The sequence below is a fragment of the Penicillium chrysogenum genome (genome assembly GCF_028827035.1).
Source record: "Penicillium chrysogenum strain IBT 35668 chromosome Unknown utg000001l_segment0_segment0, whole genome shotgun sequence".
Classification (NCBI taxonomy): Eukaryota; Fungi; Ascomycota; class Eurotiomycetes; order Eurotiales; family Aspergillaceae; genus Penicillium; species Penicillium chrysogenum.
Window position 1 is genome coordinate 8394806 of NW_026622749.1, and position 13907 is coordinate 8408712.

At 51.9% G+C, this 13907-nt stretch overlaps 6 protein-coding genes across 6 annotated transcripts; 3 read left to right on the plus strand and 3 right to left on the minus strand.

The window, feature by feature from the left end:
* Positions 1 to 323: 323 nt before the first annotated feature.
* On the plus strand, positions 324 to 1898 carry N7489_003306 (uncharacterized protein; the record flags this gene model as incomplete). The annotated part of the gene is made up of 1 exon (XM_056709061.1): positions 324 to 1898. One exon carries the CDS (start codon positions 324 to 326, stop codon positions 1896 to 1898), a length of 1575 nt encoding a protein of 524 aa, XP_056573363.1.
* Positions 1899 to 2128: 230 nt separating this feature from the next.
* On the minus strand, positions 2129 to 4214 carry N7489_003307 (aldehyde dehydrogenase family protein; the record flags this gene model as incomplete). The annotated part of the gene is made up of 3 exons (XM_056709062.1): positions 2129 to 3575; positions 3670 to 3851; positions 3942 to 4214. 3 exons carry the CDS (start codon positions 4212 to 4214, stop codon positions 2129 to 2131), a joined length of 1902 nt encoding a protein of 633 aa, XP_056573364.1.
* A 346-nt stretch (positions 4215 to 4560) lies between these two features.
* On the minus strand, positions 4561 to 6102 carry N7489_003308 (endonuclease III domain-containing protein; the record flags this gene model as incomplete). The annotated part of the gene is made up of 1 exon (XM_056709063.1): positions 4561 to 6102. The coding sequence occupies one exon, from the start codon at positions 6100 to 6102 to the stop codon at positions 4561 to 4563; it is 1542 nt and encodes a 513-aa protein (XP_056573365.1).
* A 483-nt stretch (positions 6103 to 6585) lies between these two features.
* Positions 6586 to 8446, minus strand: N7489_003309 (amidophosphoribosyltransferase; the record flags this gene model as incomplete). The annotated part of the gene is made up of 3 exons (XM_056709064.1): positions 6586 to 7790; positions 7848 to 8300; positions 8362 to 8446. 3 exons carry the CDS (start codon positions 8444 to 8446, stop codon positions 6586 to 6588), a joined length of 1743 nt encoding a protein of 580 aa, XP_056573366.1.
* Positions 8447 to 9403: 957 nt separating this feature from the next.
* Positions 9404 to 11353, plus strand: N7489_003310 (DNA cytosine methyltransferase; the record flags this gene model as incomplete). Its single annotated transcript, XM_056709065.1, has 2 exons — positions 9404 to 10857; positions 10924 to 11353. The coding sequence occupies 2 exons, from the start codon at positions 9404 to 9406 to the stop codon at positions 11351 to 11353; spliced, it is 1884 nt and encodes a 627-aa protein (XP_056573367.1).
* A 633-nt stretch (positions 11354 to 11986) lies between these two features.
* N7489_003311 (putative 2-methylcitrate dehydratase) lies at positions 11987 to 13764 on the plus strand (the record flags this gene model as incomplete). The annotated part of the gene is made up of 3 exons (XM_056709066.1): positions 11987 to 12238; positions 12300 to 13077; positions 13148 to 13764. The coding sequence occupies 3 exons, from the start codon at positions 11987 to 11989 to the stop codon at positions 13762 to 13764; spliced, it is 1647 nt and encodes a 548-aa protein (XP_056573368.1).
* Between the last annotated feature and the right edge of the window lie 143 nt (positions 13765 to 13907).

Below are 13907 nucleotides of genomic sequence, written 5' to 3' on the forward strand. Positions count from 1 at the left end.
CCCTAAAATCCTTGACGTCATTTGATAATAAGCTAGACCCAATTTAGCAATAGAGAGGGGTGAAATCATGTGTCATCATATGTCATCATGTGACCTTTATGCCCTTCAATGCCAAGCCCTAATGCCAAGCCATTGCCACTCGGACTCTTCTCCGCCAATCAGACAAGGTCAGGCTCCGAGTCGGCCTGCAACGTTGTATACTTCCATAGTTGATATGCGAAGTACAACATACTACAGCATTGAACAGTAATTATACATGACTCAGAAATGATCCAAGCTCACAGATTGATATACCCCAGATAGTGGAAAAGTTCAATTGCTCCATGAGCCCACCAACAGCCGAAGATGAAACCGTGACACGGACAAAGCTTGCTACGCCCAACTCCGCGAGCAGCTCACACTCTTCCGCTGTTCCCAAATCGAAGCGCCGACCAGGTCGCGTCTTCAAGAAGCCGATCCGGAGCAGCTCTTCTCGGTCTTCTCGGTCCTCTCGGTCGAGGTCAAGCCCCTACGACCGTCCTTCTAATTCGCCCAGACCCGGAATCTCGCGCCCGCATACTCCGCGCAGGGTCTTGTCCCTCCTTGAAGCCCTCCCCGTCGAGATCATCGAGCAGATCTTCCTGCACTCGCTCAATTTAAACTTTCCACGAGCTTCGCCGTTCCTATCCCGCGCCCTCTCCGGTGAACACATCTACCGCGCACTCATTCTCCTTGCGTTCTGGAATGATGCGCTCGAACACCCCCGTAGCAAGGTTATCGACCGTATGATGGTCCCGCTTGACTATGTTCCTCTCAAACTGGATGAGCGTGCCCGCTTACAGGAAGCCGTCTTCAAGTGCAAGTGGTGTACCGTGGACCGCGTGCGCGAACAAATTCCGACAATGCAGATCCTGACTATCTACCGTCGCTGGATCAACGCCGGTATCAAGATGGATAAGGAGGAGCAGGTTGCTCTTGAAAAGTTACTGGCACGCGAGGACGACAGCGTCCGCATCTTCCACGGCACGGGCGGGCCGATGAAGGAACTCGCTCAAATGCCCCCAGAGTGCTTCGAGATGGCCCCGAACGCACTGAAAGACTCTCACGAATATAAGCTCCATGTCATTCCAATGGTCACCACCGAGCTCCACTCTGTCGATATCGGATTGACTACCAATTTCCCTGCACTTGACCTGTGCAAATTCCCACCCCATCTTCTCCGAGGCCGCAGCAACGGTTTCCTTCCAGAAGACGTTGCTTTTCTGGAGATGCTGCGTATGACCTCGTGCAATTGGACCCCACCAAACAGCTCCTTGTCGCCAACGACCCTGACCCAAGTCGACCGCAAGGCCCTGAACGAAGGAATCCAGAACGCAATCCGTCACCAGAACCTCAACGCCATGATTTCCCTCCTCAAAATCGACGAGTTCCTCTTCCGCTATAGATCAGAGAACAAAGGCCGCGGCGTATACTATACAATACCATCTGAACACTTCCTCGCAGTTACCCGCACCGGCCGTGACAAGCCACAGCTCAACTTGGCTTTCTTTGAGGCTCTCCTTCGTGCTAGTGCGGAGTCTTTGCCTAGCTGGTCGTCTGAGATCACGAAATGGGCTGTCGATAATATGGAACTTGAGAGGAAGAACCCGAATACTTATAACCAGATGAATGGCAAGCTTGCGCGCTGGTTGTCGAATTTCGTGCTGCGTCTCCCCGCGCAGGTTCAGTATGCTCATGATTTCCCGGCTGGTCAGCTATTCTGTAATGGTCAGTTGGATGTCCTGAATCTTGAGGGCTGCCGTTTTGTCGACGAGGTTCTTGATCCCTTCCGTCAACCTTTCGGGAATTGGATGACGGAGAGTTCTTTCCGGACCGAGGATCACTGGCTGAAGAAGTTCGGTCCTTCTCTTCCTCCATGACATTGTCCCTAGTAGTCTTGTGAGACTTGGTTGCTAGCGCTATGTCCGGACATTTTAGATTTAATATAATGTAACATAAAGAGAGTCCAGCATATAGACTTGAAAGAATAATTTACTTTGGATTAAATGTTCCCACAGCTAGAGGTATTATCAATAGCAATATGGACTATGTATAGTACAATATCAATATGTAACAAGGCTTTTAACTGACTTTCCAAAGAGCCAGCCTATCACATATTCCTCAACAACCGCAGAATACCAGCAATACGCCCACCCAGCGTCAGCTGATATCCCGTCTCAACAACACCCTTACACATCTCCCAAGCCGCAAGTCCACCCTTAGCGTCCGCCGCGTTCTCCCGGTTCTGGATAGGATAGTCTAGGCGCGGTGGGATACCAGTGCCAATCAAAGTAGGGAAGCGATCAACGCAAATAGACTTAATATTGCATAGACCGCGTAGTCCCTCATCGCCCGCGAACCGGCCATATCCGGATCCGCGCACGCCACCGAACGGCAGCTGCACAGCGTAAAAGGCACCGAAGTCGTTGACCGCTACCATTCCAGAGGAGATTTTCGACACGCAGGCTTGCACGTCCGCTTGTCGGTGTCCGAAGACGCTGGCGCCTAGTGCATACGGCGTTGAGTTTGAGATGGCAATTGCGTCAGATACGGACTCCGCGCGCATCATGAGGAAGACCGGGGCGAAGAGCTCTGTTTGCGCGATCCGCATGTCGCGTGTCACGTCTACTAGCAGGGTTGGTGTGAAGTAGTGCCCGTGTTGGTGGACTGGGTGTTTGTGTTCAGTGCCGCCAGCGAGGAGACGTGCGCCTTGTTGCACAGCTTCCTTGATGAGTGTCTCCAGATTGGCGAATGATGCAGGTGAGATCATCGCACCAACGTCTGGGGTTGCAGTGTCGAGGAGGACAGAGCCGAGGTGGAGGTTTTGAATACGTGGAGTTACAATTTCGATGACTCGTTCGTATGCATTGGGGAGCGCGATGATACGCTCGACGCCAATGCAGTTCTGGCCAGATGATTGGAAGACACCTCGCATGAGGAGAGACGCGATGGAGGAGATATTGCGGAGAGTGCGGGAGTCGTCCAGGACGACGGCGGGGTCTTTGCCGCCCAGCTCGACACACACAGGGATGAGTGACTTGGCTGCTGATGCGCAGACGTGGTGGGCAACAGGTCGGGATCCAATAAAAGTTAGATGCGCGATATCAGGGTGCGAGGTGAATGCATCGGCAACATTGGGTAGACAGACTACTGTCTGCACCAGATCGCGCGAGTGACCACAGCTAGAGAGCGCGCCACGCACCATCTCGAGGAAATAGACTGCGGACCATGCGGTCTGCTCAGACGGTTTAACGACCACTGCGTTACCGGTGAACAGTGCGCTGATGATCGGACCGATGAAGTTGTGTAACGGGTAGTTCCAGGACACACAGGCACCCACTACGCCCAACGGTTCGTAAGTGACCATGTTCTTCTTGTACATCATCAGGAAGTTGGTCGGCCGCCGCTCTGGTAGTAGTGCCTTCTCGCCATGGTCGATTGTCCACTTGAGCTTCTCCACTGTCACAAGGATCTCGCCGAATGAGCCGTCCACCTTTGTTTTACCCGAATCGAGACAGCATGCGGTAACGAGGTCGTCTTGGTGGTCTAAAACATATCTGCGAGATGTTAGTTAAACAAGCCTCATGGGGTGGCGTAGGCAAAGCACGTCTAATGCTTCATAGGGCGGAGCGAATTTGCCAATTCACATACTTCAACAGTGTCCGGAGAACCTTTCTTCGGTCCGCAAAGGTAGTCTTTGACCACTCTGGCTGAGCAGCTTTCGCAACCCGAACGACCTTGTTGACATCTTCGACCGTGGCGGGCTTGATTCCGTTACCGAGCACCCTCCCATCAGCAGGACAGTAGCTCATAATCAATTGATGGTTCCATTTCTGTATAGTAGATAAGCAGTTAGCTTAAGCACAGGAGAAAGAAGCCGCAAGCAAAGGATCACAAGTCAAAAACCAGGATTGTCAACTTACTCCCCGAGCTTGATCCTGCAACACCATTTTCTGCTGCCCCTGAACCTCATCCCATGTCTTGATCGACCCACTGTTGCGCACTTCGGGTGGGATAGGAACATTGAAAACGACCGCTGCCTCTCTCCAACTCTGGAGGTAGAGGTACCCCACGTATACGGCGGCAAGGGAGGTCAACGCGACTCCGATGTACGGGGCGTACTCTGCGGACCCGGGAGACGCGTAGGCCTCCAGAAGAGTGCGCAGCGGCGGAATGCAGGACGCCAGACAATCCATGGCGGGAATTGGTGTAGTTGGACAACTGGAAAGTCTCGTTGGGAGAGTAAAGGGACCTCGGGAGTTTCTGGGGACTTTTTGTGTCTACGATAAGACGATAAGGGGTACTGGTCGCCATACTACATAGACCAGCGATCCAACATCGGGTTTGGTTCATGGAGTTGACTTTTGTATTTAGCAATAGTAATACACTTGTATTGAGCAATATAGCAATATGGTAAATAGATAATAATATAAACTACAGATATCGTGCTTGAGCCATTCATCGTCCTAGATCGATGCGATCAATCCTGATTTCGTAAAGATTCCACCTTCATTCCACATAATTTCGTTGTCATAAATGCATTCACTCGTCACTAGTTTCGTCGAGAATCGAACTCTCGCTTTCCTCAGTCTCCCCCTCGGAATCCTCGCTCGTTCTCTTGCGCTTACTAGCCACGCGCTTAGAAGCCGCTTTGTTCTTAGGAACCACAGTCGGACCGTTGCCCTTGCGCTTCCCATCGCGAGTTAACAGGTGATCAATGACACAGCCGTCCTCCCAGCCAGCACTGGACTGGCCGGTAGCAGCTCGGCACCGGGGGCAGGTCTTCCCATGCCGGATGAACAGCTGGTGGAGCGAGTACTTCAAGTGGTCGGGGATGCGCACTTCCAGGTGGCTGAAGGCAGTTACTTCGTTTGAACGGGCAGGAATCCATCCGAGCCAGCGGCAGAGCCGGAAGATGTGTGTGTCAACGGCGAAACAGGGTCGCTGGAGGCAGAACAATATCACGCAAGCGGCGGTCTTCGGTCCGATTCCGGGGTACTTGATCAGATCGGTCATGGCTTCTTCTGTGGTGAGATTGTGAAGGTGGTTGAGGGAGAGAAAGTTCTGATCTGCGCAGGCAATCTCGTATTGCTTGTCCTTTTCAGCCTTTTCAGGTAGTAGCTTGGACACTGAGTCGTTCTTGGACTCAGAATCTAATAATGAAGCTCGACGCGCCTGGTTGTCTTTGTGGACTATGTCGAGAATGGCCTTGAGGTTCTTGCTTTTGATGTCGGCCAATCCACCACTTTTGATCGCTTCAAACACGTCTTTCACAGTGGCCTGTCGTACGGCATCCCAGTTCACACTTCCCTTGCCGATGCCTTCTGAAAGAATGCCGAACCGTTGCACAAGCCCACCGAATGCCTTTGCGGCATTGTTGCCCGTGGTGGCACCGCTGAGAAGAGTGCGAATCAAAGCATCTAGAACGGATGGGACCTCACCACAGCCGGTGACTGTCAGGGAGGGTTCGGGAATAGTTGCCGGAGCAGTGACTACGCCATGCACGCTGGACAACAGTTGATTGACAGCCTCACACTCCTCGGCGGTTGGTCGAACCAATTCTGGGAAAGGAGAGATACCAGGTGTCAAGCCGTAAGTATTCTTCTTTGGCTTGCGGCCGGTTGGGGTAGCTTGAACCTTAGGTTCGTTCTTCAACTTGGTTGTAGCTTTGTTCACAGTGCCCTGTAGCTCAGTAGCTAGATCGGTGACTTGCTTGCCATTTAAAGTATGGTTTTCCTTGTCAGATCCAGCAATCGAGGAGACTGTGGGGTCTGTCGCTATGGACAATGGGACCGGCATAGACCCTAGGTTGTGAGGGAGTTCATCGAACAAATCCGGGTATGGAACTTGCTTCTCTTTCTTAATTGCGGGATTGGGATCATTGGAGGTTTTCAGCTTGGTGCTTGAGTTAATTATGGGTGTATTCGAAGTATTGGGGTTATTGGAATGGCCAGTGGGATTGAGACGCTTTCGTTTGTTCACTTTAGTTGTGTTCGGTGCTTGGGTTACAGGAGGGCTGTTTTCTTCCCCTGCAATCAATGCAGCGGCAGCCCGTGCTGCAGAGCGAGTAATGCGGCGTTCCATGGTAGAGAAGGTCAGGCCAAAGGACCTGTAGCATCAAGTTTCTTTCAACGTTCCCAGGGAAGCAACGTGTACGAGAACCGATAACTAATATAGGATATATCGAGGTGTATCAATTCATTTGAACCATCAAGCTTAGAATGCGCATCACGGGGCTGTCAATGATGGTTCCAATGACACGGGCACGTGACCTGCCTCTTCGGGACAATGACCAAAATGAAAAACAGCATTTCAACAATATTGGAATATTGCATTTATTTTAGTTTCATCAAGGATTATTGACAAGGAGTATCTCAAGACACCGGGTATTGGTATTTTCAATGCATTTCCACATCGTTTCCACATCGTATAGCAGCAAATCAGCCACCCAGCACATATGCTCCCTCAAACAAACGCCCAGACACCCAATGCAAAATTACCAAAATGGTGGAGGGAAAAAAAAAAAGAAAAATTTAAAAAGATGTTTAAAAACCAGATGTCTCGTAATCATGTCTCATGGTCAGCCTGGTTGTGGATGCTAATGTCCATGCGGTCCGAGACCTTCGGGTTATGCTGGTCTTCGGTGTTGCTGGCCTTCTTGGCGGCACCAATCGCTGCCGACTCGCTCTCAATGGCGGGCATGATCTTGCCGTTGGTGTCCATAGTGACTCCGTGGGCGGCAATTTGGAAGTCAGTCATATTGGCAAACCCATTGGTGACAGCCTCCTTGGCCTTGTCAAGAGCCTTGATCTTGCGGCCTTCGCCACGGACGGACTCCAGGTGCTCGAAGTAACCGGACGAAACGGGGGTAATGTAGCTACCGCAAAAGACACCGACCTCGAAGTTTGTGGGCTCTTCCTGACCATTCTCGCGGGCAACCTCGGCACAGGCGTCTTTCAGATCAGGTAGAGTCTGGAAGACAACCGCTTCCGCACCAATGTGTTTAGCGATGGCCTCTGAGGTCCGGTTGTGCGCAACCAACTCCTGAGGAGAGGCAAGATCGATACCGTAGATGTGAGCATGTGTGATCTCCGGTGCGCAGCTGGCAAGGTAGACTTTCTTAGCGCCGGCTTCCCGGGCCATGTTGACGATTTCGCGACTAGTAGTACCACGCACGATACTGTCATCGACCAGCAGGACGTTGCGGTCCTTGAACTCAGCCTTCATGGCATTGAGCTTGCGGCGGACACCCCTTTGCCGTGTCTTTTGCTCCGGCATGATAAAAGTGCGGAAGACGTAACGGTTCTTGACGAAACCGTGGCAGTAAGGCTTGTTAAGGTAGAGTGCAACATTGGTGGCGGACGTAGTCGCTGTTTCAGGAATGGGAATGACCACGTCAATGTCCTTGACGATCTCGGGACCCAGAACATCGAGGACCCGTGCACCGAGACGGTCACCCATGCGTTGCCGGCTACGGTACACACTGATGCCATCCATGACGGAGTCAGGACGAGCGAAGTAGACGTACTCGAAGATATCCGGGGCATATGCCTTCTTGGGAGCCACCTGGCGGAAGACCGGTTCACCACCCTTAGCGATGATGACCGCCTCGCCAGGCTGAATGTCGCGGTGGTTGGTGAAACCAAGTTGGTCCAGAGCTACTGATTCAGACGACATCATGTAGTCCATGCCAGGTCCATCCAGGGACTCGCGGGAGCCCAGAATGAGGGGGCGGATACCGTATGAGTCACGGAAACCCAAGATACCAAAGCCTAGATGACGAGTCAGTACCATTGACTAGAGCACACCACGAATGATTCATGACTTACCAGCAAGCATAGCAGTGCAGGCCCATCCACCCTCGCAGCGCTTGTACATGCGGGTTAAGCTGGCAAAAAGGTCCTCGTGGTTGACACGGGCCTTCTTGGTTTCACTTAGCTCGTCGGCGAAGACGTTGAGCATCAGCTCGCTGTCACTGTCGGTATTTATATGACGGTGGGCTTCAAGGTCAAGATGCTTCTTGAGGTCCCCGGCGTTGATCAAGTTACCGTTGTGCGCAAAGCAGATACCGTAAGGACTGTTCACGTAGAAGGGCTGGGCCTCTGCGTTGGCACTAGATCCTGCGGTCGGATACCGCAAATGGCCAATTCCCATGGAGCCAGGAAGATTGGCCACCTTGGCACCTTCCTGGAAGACCTTGGCAGCCATGCCGTTGGCCTTAAGTTGGTAGATCCGACCGCCGGATGCGCATGTTGCAATACCGGCTGCATCCTGACCACGATCTGTAATACCCTAACCTTTAGTCTTGCAGTCGCAGGTGTATATATTCTGGCTGGAACTCACGTTGGAGAAGGTAAAGTGCCTCATGGAGATCCACGGCGGCCGCAGATGAGGGGTTCGCCTGGATCAGCGCAATAATACCACACATACTGACGGAGGGTAGGTTTTCTGGAATGGACGAAGAGAATTAGTACCAGTGTTCATCCATTGCATTCACAGTGTATAGCAAGATTGCAGTGTCTCAAATCAGTCCAGGTGTTTCTCCGCAACAATTGTTTAGGAAGTCTAACATCTATAAAAAAACCATAATTCATCATAAGAGACAGAGGGGGAAGCTTTGAATATGCTGAAAGCTAAGAACAATAAAACCATGCGACTTACCAAAACCAAATCACGTAAAGGAAGGAGTGAAGTTTAGAGAATGGTCATCACTAGAAATGAACACCACCCCAAGGGAGAGAGGGAGGGAAATATTCCATGGCAGTTGTGTTTCTTCCGTCGTTGTGCTGCCCCACAGAATTAAATTTTCTCTTCTCCTGCCCGGGCCGACCTCGGTGGGATGTCATGAGTCAGCAAGTGCCCCACATTCCAACCTTGGGGGGTTTCCCCGGGCCCTACTATCCCGAACGGGCTAAGCGTCTATAGAGGGATGTTGATACATCCATACAACATAGATAAGTGTACAGACCAGCGTAGAGGTGCCACGCCGATCTTCAATGAGATAGCATAAAACCATGGCTTTATTTCAGTCTTTCATGCTGCACAAACTAAATATCATCTCCGCTTTGTTGAAATAGAAATACTTAAGACGAATCCGTATTGCTTCAGTTGGAACTTGTTATGTATAGAAGGTCCAGCAAAGCCCCGAGCTACTTTCTCTTTAAACCAAATTGTGTTCATTCGTGCGGGGCTAGTTTCGACGTCCGATCTATAGAGATAGAAGTGTTTCTGAAGGCCAAGTCATCCGCATGTGAGACCCTACCAAGATCATCCATCCATCGGTCTGATATCAAAATTTGAGTTGTTAACCTTGATTCCAAACCTGGACTTTACATCCTCTCACAAACCGAGCACGGCAGATTTTAACCTGTCAACCATCACACCAATGGCTGATATCAATGATCGATCTCGTATCTCGGTGTCTCCTTTTGGAGACCCAGTCCCTGTGAGCACTGCAGAGTTTCGAGCAGTAACTCATGAGCCGACAACGCCTGACAACGACATCATCATGTCAGATCTCTCGGCGACCTTTAACACTCCACCCATACAGGAGGCCAGCCACACCTCCTTCCAGGCCACCGAGAATCTGCAGATCGTCATCGACCTCACTCGTGACGATGATACCAATCAAGCGATTGAAGAGTTGACCTCTGATATGGCACACGTCGCGGCTCCCTCCGCCATCATTGCCGGTGACGACTCAGCAAGTGACCGGTCCTCCTCCGGCAACTCATCTTTCATCAGCAACCAGTCGGCCAGCTGCAGCCCAACGTCAGAGACAGTGCAGCAAGCAATAAACATTGGGGGTATTGTGTTCAAGCCTGGAATATCTCTGGAGCTTGATGATGGCTCCTTCATGCGTGTTGAGGATATGATTCCTCAGCCTCATGACCTGCGTTTTTTCGGCCGGCGTCTTTATCGCACCACTCACCCCGAAGCCAAGACATACCTGCCAAAGCTTAATGATGAATTGGTCTGGCTCACTCAGAACACCGATCACGTTAGCATTAGGAGAGTCAGGCGGATTGTGCCCATTCGTTTCACCAACTACCGGACTGACTTCAATAACCTCCCACCGGGAGAAGAACTGACTTGCCGGCTGAAGCTCACCATTCGCCAGAATGGAGTCGTCATTGTTCCTGGTCATGCACCTTTGAGTGCAGAACAGTGTGCCATTGAGTGGTTGACCTTCGCTGAATCAGACCCAGGACTCGGCAAGCTTGCGAACCAGCTGCGTGCTGAATGGAGGGGCGAGACTGTGCCTTTTGGTGAGGCTAGCAAGTCTTCCATGGCCAGGGATCTTGAAAGACAGGGTGTGATTGATTTGACTGCCCCTGACCGTGCATACACGTTTGGTGACGCGTACTGTGGTGCTGGTGGTGTGTCTTGCGGGGCCAAGCAGGCCGGCTTGAAGCTTCAATGGGCCGTCGATATCGACAAGCATGCTCTAGAAACATACCAGCTCAATTTTGACGACGTAGAGGTTGAGCATTCCGATTTCTTCAGTTTTCTTACCAACGATCCGAGATTCTTGCGGGTGGACATTGCACACTGCTCACCCCCCTGCCAGACCTGGTCTCCTGCGCATACGGTGCCCTGTGCTCGCGATGACGCCAACTCCGCGTGCGTATTCTCGGCGGGAAGTCTCATTCAAGAGTCCCGTCCCCGAGTGCTGACAATGGAGGAAACCATGGGATTACCGCAACGATTCCCCGTTATCTTCAACCGAGTTGTACTGGACATGGTTGAATTTGGATATTCTGTTCGCTGGTCGGTGTTGGGATGTGACGAATATGGTGTGCCTCAGGAGCGGAAGAGACTGCTTCTCATTGCTGCGGGGTAAGTGAAGTAAAAGACGATGCTTTTCAGGTTTCCATATTTATATATCTAACCACGTGCCCCTAGACCCGGCGAAGTTCTGCCACATTATGCCCAACCCACCCATGGCATGCCCGGTCACGGTTTACTTCCCCGCGAAACCATTTCATCCACCATTGACAACATTCCTCCTGATGCCGATGACCACAACGTTGAAGGGGCACTGGAACGGTGGGCTCTGAGCCACCGACCCTCTTTCGATCGTCACTCTCTAGCTAGGACCATTACTTGCGGGGGCGGCGAATACAACTACCACCCTTCGGGCACCCGGCCCTATACCAATCGTGAGATGGCCCTATTGCAGACATTCCCCCTTGACTTCCAGTTTACTGGGAGATTCATGCGTAAGCAGATTGGGAATGCCGTGCCCCCGCTCTTCGCGAAGGCTATTTATGAAGAGATCGTCAAGTCTCTCCGTGAGACTGATACAGAGGAGGCCATGGGAATCTTCCACTGATTAATCAGTGAGAGTGATGGCGACGGACATGATGAGAGGAGAGGAACAGGAAGAGGCAGGGAGTTGGGGATTGGGGCCGTCTGGGGTGATGATCTGCGACCTCACGTGCAGATCAGCCGAGGGCGAAGGGGTTGTGAGCTCGGTGTGAGCTCTATCCAAGCACAAGGATTTTTTACTCTGAACTTGCCCTTTCTTGCATATTCGGGCCGCGTATATTCCGATTTCGCTACATATTGCAGCTATTGTCTGTTGCTCTCTTGATTACGTCCGATATTCGGATCCCCATTGGGGAGCTCAACGGACGGTAATGTAGCAATCAATTCGGCCCATTGAGAAAGTAAACGTGCAATTATTGGTCTGACGACCTGTACATAAGGTAATTAATCTCATAAATAGGGGCACTGGGGAACTAGGAGGTGTACAAAAAGTCAAGTGGAAGTAATACCCGACTGTAACCGACCCTCGGCAGGATGAAGTCAGCTTGGAACTCTCCCCCGGACATTTTCTCCCTTTCCCAACATTTCTCCTTTCGTCCATTTGTTTTTAAATAAACTACCATCTCCCCTTCTCCCACTTTCCAATTGTGTCAATTGTTGGATCCTCGATTTCGATCCTATTCCCTCTCCTTTCACAATGTCCCTGCCCGCAGTGAGACGCCTGACCCACACGTCCCCCCGCACTTTGGCCCGCATCTCCAGATTGCCCACTTTGGCTTCTTCCCTCTCCGTCACTCCCCGTATCTCTGTTCCTCGCACTCCCCGTTTCTCTACAATGGCTGCTCGTCAATCCTCCGCCCCAGCGGTTCACACCGACAAGTCTTATGACCCTGAAATTCAGGACATGGCCAGTTACATCCACGACTATAAGGTGGACTCCGACTTGGCAGTAAGTTAGCCCGGCTCGGTACGATCGAACACTGGCTAATTTTAAAATTGGTTGTTTCCAGTTTGACACTGCTCGTCTGGTATTCCTGGACACTCTTGGCTGTGGACTGGAGGCTTTAAAATTCAAGGAATGCGCGAAGCTCCTTGGCCCCGTTGTGGACGGTACCGTCGTCCCTAATGGTACCCGTGTACCTGGTACTCCTTACCAGCTAGATCCCGTCAATGGCGCCTTTAACATCGGTGCTATGATCCGCTGGCTCGACTACAATGACTGCTGGCTCGCTGCCGAGTGGGGTCACCCCTCGGACAACCTCGGTGGTATCTTGGCTGTGGCCGACTGGATCTCGCGCACCAACCGCGCTGGTGGAAACCTTGGCAACGGCAAGATCCTGAAGATCCATGATGTTTTGGAGGCCATGATCAAGGCCCACGAGATCCAGGGTGTCCTGGCTCTGGAGAACTCCTACAACAAGGTCGGCCTCGACCACGTTGTTCTCGTCAAGGTCGCGACTACCGCTGTCGTCTCCAAGATGATGGGTCTTACTGAGAAGCAGACCGCCGATGCTATCACCCAGGCTTGGGTAGACGGCCAGTCTCTCCGTACCTACCGCCACTCGCCGAACACTATGTCGCGTAAGTCGTGGGCTGCCGGTGACGCCTGCCAGCGCGCTGTCAACCTGGTTCTCAAGGTCCAAAAGGGTGAGGGTGGTCTGCGCACAGTTCTCTCTGCTCCTACCTGGGGCTTCTACGATGTGCTGTTCAAGGGCAAGAAGTTCCAATTCCAGCGTCCCTACGGCAGTTACGTCATGGAGAACGTTCTGTTTAAGGTCTCTTATCCTGGTAAGTACAAGGAAGTTTCGCAGAAATGATACTATATGGGGATTGGCAACAGCTAACTCGCTTTTAATAGCCGAGTTCCACTCTCAGACTGCCATTGAGGCCGCTGAAAAGGTCAATGCCAAGCTTGCGTCCATGGGCAAGAGTGCCAAGGACATCAAAGAGATCACCAACCGCACACATGAGGCATGCATCCGCATCATCGACAAGCAGTTTAAGGAGATGGACAACTTTGCCGACCGCGACCACTGTGTGCAGTACATGGTTGCCACCATGCTCGTCTTCGGCCGTCTGACCGCTAGCGACTACGCTGACGGCTCCGAGGCTGCCACCTCCCCTCTACTGGAGGATCTCCGCAAGAAGATCCGCTGTGTCGAGGACACCAAGTTCACCACCGATTATCACGACCCCAGCAAGCGCACTATCCCCAACGCGCTGACCGTCACCCTGAATGACGGTACTGTCCTCGAGGAGGTTGTCGTCGAGGCTCCTCTGGGCCACCGTCTCCGCCGCGAGGAGGCCAAGCCTGACATTCTCGCTAAGTACAAGCGTCACATCGAGGCGCACTTTGACCAGGCTCGCGTCGACGAGCTACTGAAGGTTGGCTGGAACCGCTCAGAGCTGGAGAACTACGATGTCGACCAGTATGTCGACCTCTACGTGAAGGACAAGACAATTGCCTCCTCATAAACATTTAAGTGAACGGTTTTCCTGGTGTACTCCACCGGAAATCGCTCGTGTATGACGAACATATTTTTTATTATACCGCAAAATTGTATAGAGCTTTTCTTTTCGAGTGTTTATTCAGAATTCCCCTATCCGCAACGGTAACT